The following is a 17,450-nucleotide window of genomic DNA, read 5'->3' as shown; positions in this document are numbered from 1 at the left end:
CTGGTATTCAGGAAATGGGTGCTTGGGCTGAGATAACCTCTATGTGCACAACTCTTTGGAAATCAGATCTTTCAATATTTACTTAAACCAATGTTGCCTTTGAGAGCTGCACTAAAAGAGAACAAACTGTATGGAGTGGTGTCGGTATGTGATATTATGATGGATGATTTAGTCGCTTAATAAACTGGTCATGAGAAAGCAGGCAACTGCTATACAAAATACTCCGAGTAAAGAAAAGTACTCAGTGGAGTGTTTGATCAGCGCTGTATGAGCAGTGTTTTGATGAGCAAGTCCCCATTTTGTTTGCACCTTGTGTTTTACTGGGACATAAACAAGGAGGAGGAGGGTGATGTAATACACTCTCTGGCATTGCACATCACCCGTAGGTGGGTGCCCTCATGTGTCATAACGAAAGTAATGTACCGATGAAAAAGTAGACAATGAAGACTGGAAGCCATTGTAAAAATTTGAAAGCATTAAAAAGCCACTGCATGTTTTTACAAGGTAGGAAATTCATTCAACATTGTTTCAAGATGCACATCGTATATTCAGGTGAGAGACGCTGACTGTAAACAGTGTTCACTTCCACCTTTGAAGAGCGAGACGAATTCCATCATCTAAAACACACTAAAATTCTTTTAAGGATATTATGGCATTGCAATGAATTTACTCATTTGTAAAGTGTAGGTTGTATTCTATTTCTCACTTAAATGAGTCATATTGTGCCGTTAGTTCCTTGCGGAAACATTAAGTTTAAGACCTGTTTTATCGGGACGTAGTGCAGGTGTCTCACAGCCCTGTGGCGTGTGGAGTGTGTGAGGTCTTCATAGCTTGTAAAAAAAAGTGTAGCTGTTAAACTATCTTGTGAGTTTTTTGGATTGGGTTATTCTTATAACTACACCAAAAACATTTAACAAGGACATTTCAAGGAAGAGTGCAGAGTTACTGCCACAGTGGATGTGATTTCCAAGGGAGAAAGAATAAAAAAAAAAAACAATCTTGTTTTGGTGCCCAGATTTACACCATCTGACACTGCTCTTTGTCCTCCGCCACAAAGTAATCACTGAAACAAAAATGCGAAGCCAGAATTTAAGGTTAACTCTCACTTCGACCTTTGACTTCTTGCCATTCTTGCTGGGGATATAACTGTCTTCAGTAAATCTAGCTTGTGTCCTCACAGTCCAGTGGTTAAACAAGACTCTGGGCATTCCTGAATGTGGGATTCAGGGGAAAGGGACATCCATGATGGTTTAACTGCCTCTCCCACAAGCATGGCTTTGTCTCTGTGCGCGTTTGCTCACATGAAACAGGTCTGAGCTTCGCTGTTGTCTGGTCAGCAGCAGAAACGCCTGTGTGGCTGACTCATTCCCCTGACCAACGCCACAGTCTAATCTGTGGTCCAACAAAAGATAAATGTGTTTACATAGACTTGGCGGAGAATCCTACAGCTTACATGTTCAGTTCATTCAGATTACCTTAAAAACTGCCAGACAAGCTGGAAGTACGTAATAAAGAACAGATTAATGGACAGTAAGGCAATAAATAAGCTAGGTAGTACTACAGTCAGAATTTATTTCGTACCATGTGCTTTGTATTTTACCCAGTTCCCCATGAAACTAGGCCATGGATCATCCAAGGCTTCCTGCTGCAAGACTTCAATTTTGGAAAGCCTGGTGACAGTACACACACACACACACACACACACACACACACAATGCCCTTTTACCTTAACCCCTGGTAGACAGCATGCTGGGAGGAGTTCTCCACGGTGCGTCTGAGCTACCAATGTAATGAGTAAGAAAAGGAGAAATAATAGGAGGAAAGAAGGAATAAGAAAATGGAAAATGGCATTTTTCTTAGTTACAGCTAAAAGTCTGAACTACGCATCTCTTTCATTGAGAATTGTACAAAGCTCATGTGAAGCTAAAAGCTTTACACAAATTATTTTAAGAGACATTTTGGAAGTTAGAACAAACAAGAGAAAGCATTTTTGCATTTAGCTCTTATCAGACCTATTCCCATTAAAGATGACTGCTTGTACTGTGGTCAAGTCAAAACGAGCTCATTGTATGACATTGTACTGTCTCTTCTCTGTGCTGCTTTGCAAACAGAATTATTTGATAAATTTTCATCAACATTCCTGTATATTGTTTTCTCACATGCTTTTTATCTGATAAGCTGGGTCAAATTACATTACAGTTATTCAATATATTTTATATTTACCATCTGTTTGACCACCATGATTCAGAAATCAGTTAAAGGTGCAGTATATAAAGCCGTACCATCTGCCCCAAACAAATAGGGGGCAGCATTTCACCTCCTCCTCCTCCTCCTCTAATAAACCTGTTAGGCTATTGGATCATCTTATTCAAGGGTTAAGCTTCTTTTATTCATCATTTTACAACACAGGGTTGAATAACGAATGCTGTGGGTAGCCTACACAGGAAATAATCATGTAGTGCATTTGGCATCGAGGGAAATGTAAACAGCCACGGCAGGGTAGTGATGATATGACAATATGGTCTTCATCTTCACAATAAAAGCTGGTCCAAGCTGGTGGGGCGGTCACGCTGCCCGCTGTGGTGCTTGGTCGTAAGATGTTGCGGACAGTAACTGTCAGGTGGTCAGGCGGTCAGGTACTGTTAATCCAAACCCCATGCTTAATTTCCAAAGCTGATAAATGTATTTCTGACACAGCTGCTCTTAATCCAAACCGAGAAACACAAAAATGTAGTGGCGTTTGAAAGAGCTACAGCCGCTGCATCTGGAATGTTTTTCCTTCAGTGTTTAGATGGTTTTTTTCAGCCTTTATTTCTCATTTAAGCAAATGGAAATGACAACATGTGCCACAACGCATGCCACGAGCAACTGGCCTGTCTAACAGCAACAAATAGTGAGGATGATGACAAACCATAATAATACATCACCAAAGTTCGTGCACTCCACTACACTAGTGTCAAATAATGACTTTTTGTACATTATGATACATTATGTTTTACGTCAGACTTTAACAGTTTTGCTCTGATGGTAGAAAATCTCACTGTGATGGATTCCTTGTTGCTGTAATATGTAAATATATATATATAACTACTATCTTGACGCTGAAAATCACGCACCAAACCTCTGATCAAATGCCTCTGCAAAAGTGCCACACCTTCCTTTGCACGCTGAAGTCTAATATCGTGCAAGACAAGTGAAAGGAAAAATGAACACTTGCTCATTTAACCAAAGTCAAGGTGCTTTTGTGGTGGATACAGTATCCACCTTCACGTCAACAAACAGGCGCATTGAGGTATTGTGGCAGTTTAACATGATGTGACACCCAGCCTCAAGGCAGAGAGAGTGACTAAAGGGTTTTAGATTTCAGTTGCTTTAATTAGCGCTGCACTCATGAAAATATTTAACAGTCTCCCGACTGCCTCACAAGGCAGCATGCTGGGTGGGTGCTCAATCTGAGGGATTAATCTTTTGATGTAGGAGAGATGAAGAGGTTATGAGGCGCTCAAAAGAACATCTGCATCCAGCACAGCGCTGTCACTCGCCAACCGTGAAGATAAAATTAAGCTTTTTAACAAACCTTCTACATTTCTAAACAAGCAAGACAGACAGAAAAGTAACGCAAATTGTCTCAACTTGTCGCTTAACTCCTACGGGTTTCGGTGGTTTCATCGTTGGCCATGCAGCAGAGTGCTGTGCATTATTCTTTTACGATAAGACAGCATGTTGTTTAATCAGAGCATTCCTGCAGGTTAATGTCTATACAGTCTGTCACGCTATGTGGAGGAAGTGATGCGTAATTACGTTCATTCAAACAACACTCGCACTCAGATATGTTTACTCTCTTTCACTGATCTCAACTGTAACAACAACATGTAGTCTACTTTACTCTTTTTTTCTTATTGCTTTGAGATCATCAGCTCACAAGTAGGATTGCAGTAGTTTGCACACAAGAGATCAGAATAATTAAAAACAACCCAACGCATCATGTACCTTTGAATGAATAGTGAGTAAGTGAGTGATTAAATCAAGCTACAGACTAGAGGAGTGAAATTGAAGGTTATTAATTATACTATTTGATTTTGCAATGCAAAACTAGGCCAAAAGATACAGTGCAAACTGAGTCTTTGGTGATTCATGGTGTGAGCTACTCTGTTTTTATCAATGTGATTTGATGAGAGCTGTGTAGGTGGTGTTCGGTGTGTGTGAGATGAGGCCAACAGGTGAGACAATAATTACCTGTAGTGTAATTAGCAACGTACTGCCAAAACACACAGTAATAAAAACACTGTGGAGTAGTTGGAGGAAAACCACCCAGATCTGATATGGCTCAAAGGGAAGCTGTGGAGCGAGAGAGGGGCGTGGTGCGGGCTGAGATAAGTGGCACCTCTTGGCAGTACACAACCGGATAAAAACTCGTATTTCAACACATCTTGACTGCGTTCTGGCCCTCGAGTCTAAACTGTAGCAATAAAATGTATATCAATCAGGATGATGGGCAGATGAGCTGCACATAACTGGAACGCCTCCACTGCGGTTCATGATGTTAAGATCATGCAGCTTTACACGTGCGGTCATCAGGAGAAGAAGTTTGACGGTGAAGCAACAAAATAAGTTGGTTCTTTTCAGGTATGTAGTTTCAGGTTTGACGTGGTCTCGATTTTACACCCAGTGGTCCCAAACAAAGTTGAAATTAAGCATTAACTTAAAGTAAAGTGTTGATTTTGTGTTCACTTCATAATAGCTCCAATAATTGCAAGTGAAATGTTATCTCAGTGGTCAAAATAGACACCTCCTGTGGTGTGTTTTATTTACTTGCTTTTTCCTGATCTTCGCATCACATGGTCTTCATCAGCAAGTTCACTTAGTTGTGATGGAAATGGATGTGTTGACAAGCAAACCCAGTAGCTTATGTGTTTTATGGATCAGGGCTCCAAAAGAGACTGTTGGGATTGTCTACTATTTTCATGTTTATCCACAGTAATACGTAACAAGTCATGTGGAGGTGACAAAGCTAAAATGAGGGGTTCATTTATGTCTATTAGTTATGTTATCATCACTATACTTTATATACATAGTTTGCCGTTTGGTTATTGAACCCATATTCAGAAAGTTTACTCATGTTCAGTCAAAGAAAACTTTCATTTCTCGTTTTACTCTGTGTGATCATTGTGTGGTGTTTATCAGGCTCATTTAAATTATGCAAGTGTGTTTTCTTTTCTCTAAGAAACCTCAACATTTGTTGCTTTTGAATCTGCTCTTTGACAATGGTGAGACTGGAGATGACTTCATGTGAACAGTTTTGCCCTTTTAATATAACAGACACTCTGAAATGTGAGTTGTCTAACCTTTATATATAAATACAGTGTGTGACAGATGAAAAGACATATGAAGCCCAGTGTTACATGTATTGCGAGACATTAAAACTTTTTCACAGGACAAACTGTGTAACACCTTGGACAACATTTGCCCCTAAGTGCCTTTATTTTATTAAAAAGTGTTGAAGAGTATACACTTAGACTTGTGATGATTTAATCAACTGCTCATTGTGTGTGAAAAACACAAAAAAAAGGTGCGAAGCTGCAAGATTCTTTGGAAAAAACCCAGTGCACCATATCAATCCAACATTTATTGCTACAGTGAGGTTAAAACATCTCAATTTGGTGCATTTTACTTTTCTACTGGAAAAATTGAAAATGAAATGATAATTAACTGTTTATTGAAAATATGTTCCTGAACATTTGGTCCGTGAGGCCTATTCTGCAACTATTGTATATTTTTCAATGCATGGTAATCAATCTTAAAAGAGGGTTTAAGTGAGTTTTTGTAGAAACTGGTCCTTCAAACTCTTGAGGCACTATGAAATAAAAAAAAAAGTAGAGAGAACAACATAAACACCATAAATACACAGAGAGGTCACCAGGTCCCTCTCTGTTACATCCAGTGCAAAAGTCTAAGTCAAAGTTCAAGATATGCCACCTTGACGCCTAAGTTTAGTTCAGTATGTAGCCAAGCAGTCTCTTTTCTCTCCCTGCTGATCCATCTGTCATCTTCCGAACGCAGCGTAGAATGTCTTCACTGAGGCGTCAGTCATGTTTTTTAAGGTCTTTCCTTAATTTGATTACAAAAGAAGACCCCTGCAATAGAATCAGAGCTTGGATTAGGCAAAGAGAAACAAAAGGATGTTAAGGAGGAAAGCTGAAACTAAAACTAGAACTCAGTGACTGAGAGCTGCGCCCAAACCATGCCTAACCACCCGAACTTTTGGTGCTTACAATCCACCACAGATAAAAGCTGCTGGACTGAAGTTGCCCCAGAGCTTTGAGAAGCTTGGCTTCTATGTGGAAGTCAAACCTTATTCAGAGTCTAGTAGCAACTTCTGCTTCAGTTCAGTAACCGAAAAGAGGTTATAATTTCATTATACATTAGCAGAAAATGCTGTATCTTGTCATTGTGAAAAAAAGGTAACATGGTGTTTAAGATGGAAACAAATGAGCGAGAATTTCACCACTTTGTTTTCAGCTGTGACAAAAGCGATAAGTAAATAAAACCCCAAAACCCTCCTCCAATATCAAAAAATAATTTATTGATTTGTTTTGCCTTTATTTCAAATCAACTTTCAGAGTTTTGGTGGGGTTTGTTCTTTCGTAATTTCTTTCTTTCTTGTAAGCTGTTGAACTTGTCTTGCTTTCTTTTTTCTTTGTTGGCTGTTTAATTTCTATGCAACCAAAACCCTCACGCTTGCCAGGGATTTCTCACGCTGAACCAATTCAGCTTGAGCTGACTAAACAGGATTACCCCCTCGGTTTTCCTTTTTGTGAGTAAATTGATATGAACTCCTTGGTGGAAATTAAAAGGCGAATCCAAAGTGATGAAAGTACTGCACATTCATAAAGGTCTGGCTTTTGTAGATAGAGTTCAGCGCAGAGGAGAGCTGCTTTGGAGAGGCCAGAGGGAGGCAGAGACAGAGTGCACTCATGACACCAACACTAAACACTAAAGCACAAGCAGGGAGTCAGTTGCTTTTACTTACACAGATACCACTGCACTCACTCACTGCAGAGCTTATTTCTTCTTGCCGCCTAATGACATATTTTCAGTTTTTTTCTTCTGTGCCTCATTGAACAAAAGACACACCTTTATGTTAGCAAGTAGTTTGATGATTGTGTGTAGGCATGTGTGGCCATATATACACTATAGGCTATATGTGTGTGTGTGTGTGAGGCACCACTCGTGTGAAACAAATTGCAGAAACGGATCATTCGTAGTGTTTGGTACCTCCAAGAGAAAAGCTTGAATGACACTGTGTAGTTTGCCTCCTTCTCACAGCAGGAAACCTGAATCTCTGCTATTGTTTTAACCCCTGAGATTGGCAGTATATGCCAAACTAAATTCAATTTAGCATGTCCACACAGGCACAACGACATGTTTGTGTCCATGCAGTGTCACTGTTGCATGTGATCACTGCATGCATGTGCAGGCTGGAACCAGACCGAACCTTGTTCATCACATACCCCGGGGTCATAACATGAATGTTTCACTCTATGTTTGTTGCCACAAAAAGAACCGTAGTAACAATGAAACTCTGATGCTGTAATAGTTTCACTAAAACTAAAATGTAAGAATGGATTTCTTACATTGCGTATGGTGCTTATACTTTTAAAATAGCCAAATTCAAAAGCATAACCTTTTGGGAAATATGCTTATTTGCTGTCTGCTGAAGAGTCGAAATGTAATTGAAATATGTCAATTCACAGTTTTGTAGAGGTTATGTACTTTCTTGGCTAGGACCAGTGTTTAAGGCAAATTTCTGGTTATACAAATCAAATTGACTTGGTATGATTTACCTGCAACTGGGCAGAGCCAGAAACATAGTTGGGCACTTAGCCCTCTATAAAAAAAAGGCAAACTGTTATCTTTCATGGCCGTTTTTACAGTCTTTAAGCTAAGCTAAGCTAACCTAACCAGCTGCTAGCTGAAGTGAAAAAGCACATTCCCCAAAATGCCATACTATTCCTTTAAAATATCATTATTTTCTACACTGTGGATCATCTAATGATTACATAATCTCTGATATTTCAACTTCTCCTTGTGCTTATCCATACAATTACATGTAATAGCCACATTAGCCAGCTGGCAAATGAAGAGGATGAAACAGTATGACAGTATGATTGATAGATAGATAGATAGATAGATAGATAGATAGATTAATTGATTAGTAAACTAGAATAGGTTCTACCTCTGTCATGGCATCATCGATCTGTTTCAGCTCCTCATAGTGGTCACGAGAGTCTCTCAAAGGTTGAACCATGATCTCCTCAATCTGAGGGAAAAGCTGTTGGACACCACAGTAAGAGCATTCATTGTTAATCAGTGTGTGCGTTTTTGTTTTTTTTTATAGAAGAACACATCTGTACTCACATTGCCCTACCTTCATGACAGTCTCAAACATTGGGATGAGGACAAACTTGATAAATCCAATCTGAGCAGTGGGTTTGGTGACTTTGTCTCTGTCCATGAAGGGAGCCACAGGGAGACCCTCAGACTTCTCCCTGTCACTCTGGGAAACACAAAGGTGGAAATATTGTCAACTGATACAGCAAACTTCACCTATTATGGGTGGCTATTGCTCACAGTGTACTTTTTCCTTCTTTTAAGTTGGCATAATCAGATTCAGACGGAGGATTTCTTTGGTTGAGGTCACCTGCATGAAGTACTCCTCCAATAGGCAGTCCACCCATGGCTCAGCTACCTCAGTTGGCCTCACTTCGTTGGAAATATCACAGCACTTGATCAAAACCATCTTCAGCTGAAAACACAAACACATGCACATGTACAAACATACAAACAACCCCTCCCACACACAAACAGGATAAAGAAGCCTATTCATCGTCAACACACACAACCCTTTCTTAGAGCATCTTCTGTTTTTATGACTACTTTTCCAATTACACTAATACAATCCATTTGGCTTCTGCTGACTGCAGCACACTCAACAGATAAAGGCCTGCTTGTGTTGGAGTCACATTGTGAATGTGCTGTACAGTAAACAGCTGCTATCCGGTGGACATGCAACGTGATCTTGCAAGACCATAATGTATACATACACATGTCACATGCTCTTCATTGGTGAAGTCAAAGTTGTCCACTTTTTGCTTAAAGGAGTCTAGTATCTCCCCGTGTCTGGCCATGTCAGTGGCCAGAATGAGGGTGATAATTGCCTGGAAATATAAGAGCATATACGAGACATTTGCTTACATTTAAGTCACGAAATCAAACTAGTCTTCAGATTAATTATGTGAATATCTGACAACATTGTTTAGGACTAAGATAAAGCTCAGCTTGCTTGTCATGAATAAACTACCGAGAGATTTACATTCACATCTCACCTGTCGGATCTGTTTGAACGCCTCAGGATCCACGTTTGCAAAGATATTGCACTCAGGAAGAGAGAGGATCTGGAAGGCCACAGCACAGTGATGGTTCTCCAACGGAGATATGTCGTTGTAGCGCACTGCCAGATCTGTGCGGGCATTGATTTGGTACCTGATAGATGGAAAATGTGGGTGAATGGATGGATTGATGGTATATTCCCATGAAGCTGCCCTGATAAGAGAGGTTCTCGCCTGCCCAAAAAACAACACGATAACCTGAGTGTTTTCATACCTGAACTCTCTCCATGCTGAGCTCGTTTCACAGTTCATTGAGAACAGTGTTGTGCAGAGGATGTCAAAACATGGTGGGGTCAATGGGCAACTGTAGTGCTCTATCTGTCAACACCTCTACAGACAGAATAGTGAGTCTTACGTATTGTTGTAGCCAGGGTGGTCCAGGTCATGACACACTGCAGCTGTCATTAGAATTCCCATATCGGTGAGAGTCAGTTTCTCCTGCACAACCATGAAAATTTAAGGTATTATTAGAAATTTCGTAATGTCCAGTCTGGAAATTCATTGGTTGGTATTTACAAGACAGATGTTTTTATACTCAAAAATGCTCAAAAGTGGTATTTTTTTCCCTTTTGTGACAGATATTATTTAGTAAAAGATGATACTGGTGAATAAATCACTTCACAGTCACTTGAATTATATCCTTGACATGCATGATCACACACATACCCACAAACATGCACCACACCTGTAGGTTGCAGAGGTGAATCATGCCGTACATCATCTGACTAACGCAGAAGCAGTGACGAAAGTTGTGGAAAGGGTTGTTTCGGTAATTCTCCTGAATCGCCAACTAGAAGACAGAGAATTATTAATTCAGTGGCTGACTGCAGAATCCTAAATCACTAGTATGTCAGTCCCTGTACCCTTTGATAATTATTTTGTAACTTGTGTCAGAGCACTGATAGCACTCGTTTGAAATCTGCATCATGTGCATGGCAGCATACGGTATATCCATGTGCTTAGGTGTCTTTTACTGCTCTAATTTTACCAGCCAGCGTTTGAGTGTGATGGGGTTCATGTTGAATTCCTTCACCAGCCCCAAGTCATGGTACATGTACTCCAAACAACTCAACATCTGCAGCCACAAAGGAAGAGAAAGGAAACACAGACATCAGTCACTTTGGTAACATGCAATGGAAATGGCTGATTGAGTTATGGAGGGTTAATATCAACAAACCTCATTATGTTCCCAGTGCCAGACATCAAATGTTGGCTTCTTGAGTGCCTCCACCGTCTCCTGAGAGAGTGTGTACTGTATAGGCCAAATAAATAAAGCCATCAGAACTTCAAAAGACGCTGTTCAGGTTCATACAGTTAGCCTTGTGAATCTCAGCCTTGTATGATAGAGATGAAGATATTAGTCCCTGTGGACACACCTTTGGGTAATTGGCGACATCTCGTCTAGGAGTGACCTTCTTCCCGTCGTCTGAGAAGTTGTATTTGCATGGACAGTTTACTCTGAATTCAAAAGGGAAGAAGTCCAAAAAAAGTTCCTCACTGATTGCTGCTGTTGGCATCTGCAGTAAGATGTCTAATGTCTGACTTTAATCTTCATTTCACCTGCCACCACCTCTTGAAGTCATCTCATCTCGTAGCTTCTTCAGATCATTTTTACACTTCTCAATCTCCACCACCTTCAAGCCCTCCACTGAGAAAGGATGATGAGGAAGATCACAGTTAAGCTTTGCTATATTCATGTTTTATATGCATTTGTTAAAGAATACATGTACCACTTACACTCCACTCTCTTCTCCAGCATTGCTAGCCTGTTGGTGACCTCAGTCTTCAACTCGTTGATGCGAAATGCTCTGTGTGAGGAAAGCAAATGATAAGAATGGAAAATTATGTGCATTTCACAAGGTTCCGGAATAGAAAAAATAAAGCAAAATAAAAGACAGAGGTGCAAGAACTTGTTGTCTGATTTAACTTGCCTCTATGGGTTGCAGCATGTATTATCTTTGAAAGTCACTGGTGTCAGGCATGTGTGTGAGGTATGTGTGAGGGTGGGGAAGGGCAGGCTTCAGCCATAACATAACATAAACAACTGAGGTGTTACCTGCTGAACTGCTCAGCCACCTGGGACAACACGTTCTGAAACATGTCCTCCTTCTCTGCAGACATAAACACACCCCTGATAAATCATTGTGAACAGCAATTACATTGTCAAGTTTGGTATTTTCGGGCTCATTGTTGCTTTCACAGTGAATGTTCTTTAGTGAACGAGATAGAGTAAAGGAAAATAAATCAGTTGCTAACTGATCGGTTTACCTCCAAGTTGACCAGTAGACAGAGGGATAACTTTGTACAAAGAGCTGTGAGGAAACCAGAGGAGATGTTATAGTTCACTTTTGTTTTCCCGCAAAGATTTGACAGTTGACAGAACAATCTCACCCGAAGGCTGATTTAGTAGCTTTGCAGATATGGTGGAAATGAATGTCACTTGAGGTAAATTCAGTTCATTTCAGTTCAACTATGTGATATTTATATAAATAAAATATCATAATGCTAGTTTGTTACTTTGGAGAGTTGGTGGGCATGGTGGGATCTATGGAGACCAAGGCACCTTCTGGGTCCACCATCATGATGGCAGTGTTCCTGCAGTGAACAAAAGTAAGAGTAAGTAGAAATACACTCCTCTCACTGTTTTACTCTAGAATCAAACTATAGTCTTTTGAAAATGTAAATATTTTGACTTTTTTTCATGGGTGAGACAGTGCTAAATATTACATTAGCGTTAAACAGAAAGTATCAACATTTATACTATAAAAGTTATGAACAAAGAATATAAATTTGCTATATTTTATTCCAAAATATGTGCACTGAAGACTTTGGCTTGCTGAATGAAAGAGAAAGAGAGAAGAGTACTAACTGAAAAAACTGTGTATACAAAGTTTATTTTCCTCAATAAAAGCAAAACAGCGCTTTAAGAGCTGCTTTACTGCACGACTGTTGCTGTTTTGTATGATATTTCTCAGCAAGTTAGGGGGATAGTTTTTTATGGGCAATTTTCACTTGTGCCCACCAACACATACATGGAAAGATGTAATGTGCATGTCAGTAAATAAATCAGTGAGGAAACAAAACAACAAACCTGGGAATGTTAGATGAGGAACACAGAAGCTCCTTGATGTCACACGGGCTGCAATGCCGACTGAACACCACCTGTGAGGTAAACACGGTAATTTTATTGGTTTTCGAAAGTCAAAAACAAGCTTGGATCCCGTTTTATATCAATTTATACGCACGTGATGGAATTGCAGGTAGATGGCTGTGGATTTACATTTAATGAATTGGTAATTGGGGAAAAAGGCCACATAGTAGTGCTAATTATTATACCGTCACCTGTTTATAAGGAAAAACCTCTCCCCAAATTCAACACAGTGCAGGCTGTGTCTATGTGGTTTCTAAAGGCACACCTGCACACAAACAGCTGCTGTGGTTTTGATATAAGGCCTCAGTGTTCTGACAGAGTAGGAAGGTTATCAAATTTCATGTGTTTTTCAGACAACCGAGTCACATGGGAATGTAAAGTAAGGGTCGATTCGTTTCATGGTTAAATGAGGTCAAGTCAGCAGAGAGAAAAATGAGAAAGAAAAGGACAGCTGGAGTGTGAGAGATCATGGAGCTCTTGAAGATAGCGACATTATCCACGTCTGTCGTGCTATCAGCCCAGTTTACAAGACTCAGCACAGTGCATGCACAGAGAGTACAGATGCAGATTTGCTGTGCAAATTCTGTGATCTTGCATCTTGAGGCGAGCAGGTGTAGTAGACATACGTTCAGCCTCAGGCCGTGGGCTCAGGGCTCTTGAGCAGACATGTGTCATTGCCAGCTCTCTACTTGAAGCACTCCACATCACCAGATCAGCAAGTGCTTCAATAATCTGCATCTCAGTATGTCTGGAACACTGAAACATGAAACTTTAGCCTTAAACGATTTGTCACGACTGTTTAAATTATCACAAAGCTGTTGCTATGTTCATCATGATTAAAAAGCGGAAATATATTAGTTTTATACTTTATTTTGCTTGCCAGTTTTTTTCCTTTTTGTATCAGCACTGATTAATTGCTCAATTTCTGCTCCTGGAAACTTAAACCTATGATAAAATTACATCTAAATCCATATTTTCACTCCAGAACTGTAAGGCAGACGAAATGAATGCCCGTGAGTAACCTGCTAACAACAGGTGTTTGCCTCTGTTAGTAACACCTGTAAGACAAACTGCTTTGCATCAGCGTCTAATTTTAGCCTCACCTCGTCAGATGAGGGTAGTCATCTGGGAATACCTGCTATATAAATCAAGAAGGGGAATTAAAGGTTGAATTATTTAATTGCCATCGCTAAAGTCGTTAAAGGCAGGCTTTATAATTAAACCCATTATCAAATCTTTCTGTCTTAAAATTGAACAAATAGATAAATCAATCAAACTTTAAAATGTACTTGACGAGTCACTGTTTAAAACATATTTTGGATTGCATTGTCAAAACAATTTAGGTGCTTAATGTAGAAGAAATAATTTTAATTTGAACAGATTTTGAGTCTTTGATTTGTGAGTGTTTCCATTTATTCAAAAATCTTTTCTATATTATATGACTTTTTATAACTTTTTAGTCAAACCAGCCCATCCCACACAGAAGAAATTATATTTTTTTATATTTCAAATAAATAGGAGAGATTGAATATAAATTTACAATGAAAAAAACCCCCAAGAAATAAAACATTTCCACTAGAATTGGACCCACCTTCTGCACTTTCCCGTCCACCTCCAGGTAAATGGTTTTTGGGGCATAGGAAGAGGAGCTGGAGCCCATGTTGACCTCCCTCTCCTCTTTTACACACCCACAGAGATTCTGGCTTGGAGCCCTGATCGACAAACCTGAAGAGCCGACAACCAGGGTTTTTTTTTTTTTTTTTACAGAGAAGCCACTAAATAAACAGATCAATGGACATGCAGATACAGCTGAGTGTACATCAATGCCCGATAAAAACCACTGAGTCCTGACAGAAGGTCAAATTTAGCTGTCAACAAATACAAAATCACATCATTTTCATGCTTGCTAATTTCTAGTGAAAAAGAAATAAATAGAAAAACAGGAATCCAAATACAAAATATTATAATATTATGATAAAAGATCATTTACATGTATTATTTTCCATAATACACAGCCAGTTTCCACAATAAAATCAAATGTTCAAAATGTTCTTTCAATAAAACAGAAAACATCACACAGGTAGTACATTTCATAAAATACAGTTCATGAAATTCATGAAAAGCAACAGTGCATCTGTTGAACTCACAGTGTCAGCGATGCAGCTTCCCCTGTGGAGAGTGGAGGTAATGTCCCAGGTGCTGAGGGTGCAGCTTACTCACATGCAGACACGCTCAGAGACAAACGCAAATCTGCAATGGGAGAGCTACAGGGGGGGGGGAGAGAGAGGATGTGAGTGATGGAGAAGGTGAGAAGGGAGAAATGTGATGGAGCCAGTGGGGTATGGAGTACTATGAATATAACCGGCACTCCTGCTGGTTGCCAGGGGACTGTTACTATGGAGAAAAAAAGACAACAATAATGTCTTAAGTGGTGTAGGGCTCTTATCTGCGCTGGTCACAAATGTCTTATCCACGTAGTTTGATTCACGGTATCTCACAGGAGAAAAACATACGTCCTTTATCACAGAAATACTGAAAATGAATTGTTCACTGTAGCTAAACCTGGCTGGAGAATTATATCATAACTATGTTCTGTGGAAAACGGCAATTATTATTGGTCTATGAGGCACACAGTGCATGAACAAAATTGCTGATTAGAGCCCTCAACAATACGTGGAAAATTATATCTTATCAGGGAGACTCCACTTCAAACCCGGGTGTGGCTTTGTTCTTTCTGTCAGTCACTGAGCTTCATGGGTGCATTTATATGTACATATGTGTGACTGTGTGTTACGGCCATTTGAAATGTGCTTGTTTTCTATGTACATGCGTGTGCATGTGTGTGTGTTACCTTCCCTGGTCCACTCATCCACTCCAATGTTGAGAACAGGTCTAACAGATGGTTTGGTCAGATGAGATCAGCAGAGCCCTTGAGGAGATTTCAAAGTGCATTTTATTTTCAACAAAAATTTTAAACTGGTCAAGGGGATAAAATTGGATAAAAATAAATATATATCAAAACACATGTTCTAATGATATTTCGTAACTTATTTCAGACTATGTAAAACACTTACTAAAGGTCTGACTTGTCTTGACGCACTTCATTTCATATCATGGTAACATCATCATTATTTTACAGCCCAAAACCTAAAAGAGGCCTTTATAAATGTGCATACAACACTGTCTGTTTATAGACCCTCCTTATGGATGAGGGAAATCTTCACACATAGCAGGGATCCCTCTTTCACAACAGCTGTGGTTGAAGACCTATTTAGATCTGAAGTAAAAGTACCAATACGCTTATGTAAAAAATACTCCACTGCAAGTAAAAGCCCTGCCTCTGACCTAAGTTAAAGAACAGCAGTATGATCAGCTAAATGTAAGTATCAAAAGAAAAAGAAAAATGGTCATGATATATTATATCACAATTAATAAATCGCTTTTCCCGATATATTTGTGTGTAAGAGAGATTTTACTGTTGTTGCTGTGGAGCTAGTTAAATCCTTTATTTATAGTGAGACAGGTATTTAAACCCAGTGGTTTCCAACCAAGGAGTCAGGCCCCCCTTTGTAATGGTCATGAAACAAATGGGGTCGTGAGATGATTAACGGGGTAGAAAAGAGGAGTAAACAAAGTTGTGTTACACAGATATACTATCTCTAAGATGGTTCTCTGATCTTTCCTTATTTCATGAAATATTGGAAAAATGTCACCTCTTTGGGCCTAACACAGTTATTTGAATGAAACTCTCTGAGACGTTTAAAGGGGAAACGTCTCTTTGGTGGAACTCCTGTCAACTGATAGACATCTAAAAAATGATAAGAGGCCCCAACTAGACACTGCTTTTGTAAGGTGTGACAAGCTGGGAAGCAGTGACAATGCATCGTACTTTATATACTTATCATATGTCTTTATCTGACATTTAAAAAGTAACTATATCTGTAATAACGTAGTGGAGTAAAAAGCATGGAATTTGCCTCTGAAATGGAGTAGAGTTTAAATATAAAGTAGCATAAAATGAAAATACTTTAAGTGCAAGTAACTCAAAACTGTGCCTAGGTGCAGTACTGGAGTAGACATACATGAAATAGATGTTGTATGTTCAGAGCAGACACAGGTAGCAATAGTAGAATTGAAATATTGACAGTATTAAGTAACTTACGAATAACATAAAGTAAATGTTAAGTTTTATTAGTTATAAGAATGTTTGGCAAAATGTAACAGTGTCAGTAACACAACATGTTACTGGCATCAAGCCTCCACCATGTGAGCTGGTAAGACTCTCCTTTGGTTTTGTCCACTGACGCACATAAAGACCTTAACCTCCTCTGGAGAGCTACCTGTTCTGCACGCCTGCAGGCCCTGGCCTAGATAGTGAGATGAAAAAAAAACAGTTAGATGAGAGCTGCCCAACAATAAAGTCACCCTCCTCTACTGGGAATTTCACATCAACAGGCTGGTGTGAACAAGGTCATTAGTGAGAAGGCTCGACCAGGCAGGAGGAGGAGGTAATTAATTAGAAGAGGAGAACATCATACATCATCTCTGTTAAACTCATAGGACACCTACTCCCCACACACAGACACATGCACAAGTACTGTATGCACACAGATGTAATCGTGCTCCCCAGGCTCTAATTACCGCCGGGGCAGCTAAGCTCCTCTGCTGGAGTAGAGGTGGGACATGATCGACAAACCAATAACATTTTTGAGGTTAAAATAGATTAAAATAGACTTTTGTTATCTGAAAACATTTAATTTTCTACTTACTGCAAGCAACTAGTGATTATGCTCATGTTTGTGTGCTTGCTCGTCCGTGCTTGTGTGTGCCAGTGATGCTGTATGCGTATT

The 17,450-nt window shown here is 39.6% G+C and overlaps 1 protein-coding gene across 1 annotated transcript; it reads right to left on the bottom strand.

Moving 5' to 3' along the window:
• Positions 1-6,083: 6,083 nt before the first annotated feature.
• Positions 6,084-14,260, bottom strand: pde9ac (phosphodiesterase 9ac). The gene is made up of 18 exons (XM_070829233.1): positions 14,192-14,260; positions 12,541-12,611; positions 11,967-12,044; positions 11,718-11,761; positions 11,506-11,560; positions 11,187-11,257; positions 11,010-11,097; positions 10,826-10,907; positions 10,627-10,701; positions 10,438-10,524; positions 10,135-10,239; positions 9,805-9,887; positions 9,387-9,543; positions 9,105-9,218; positions 8,702-8,806; positions 8,429-8,557; positions 8,237-8,332; positions 6,084-6,134 (listed from the first exon to the last, which is right to left on the bottom strand). Exons 1-18 carry the CDS (start codon positions 14,258-14,260, stop codon positions 6,084-6,086), a joined length of 1,560 nt encoding a protein of 519 aa, XP_070685334.1.
• Between the last annotated feature and the right edge of the window lie 3,190 nt (positions 14,261-17,450).

Source organism: Pempheris klunzingeri, chromosome 4, assembly GCF_042242105.1.
Source record: "Pempheris klunzingeri isolate RE-2024b chromosome 4, fPemKlu1.hap1, whole genome shotgun sequence".
In the NCBI taxonomy this organism is placed as follows: Eukaryota; Metazoa; Chordata; class Actinopteri; order Acropomatiformes; family Pempheridae; genus Pempheris; species Pempheris klunzingeri.
This window is presented reverse-complemented; position numbering and strand designations above follow the sequence as displayed.

Bases quoted from the DNA above. Each gene is read 5' to 3' on its own strand.
- pde9ac (XM_070829233.1), bottom strand. From the start codon at position 14,260: ATGGGCTCCAGCTCCTCTTCCTATGCCCCAAAAACCATTTACCTGGAG. The intron at 10,240-10,437 runs GTAAAATTAGAG...TCTGTCTTCTAG, and splicing joins TCACACTCAAACGCTGGCTG to TTGGCGATTCAGGAGAATTA. The intron at 8,807-9,104 runs GTATGTATACAT...TTGTGTTTTCAG, and splicing joins ATGAAGAGCATGTGACATGT to CTGAAGATGGTTTTGATCAA.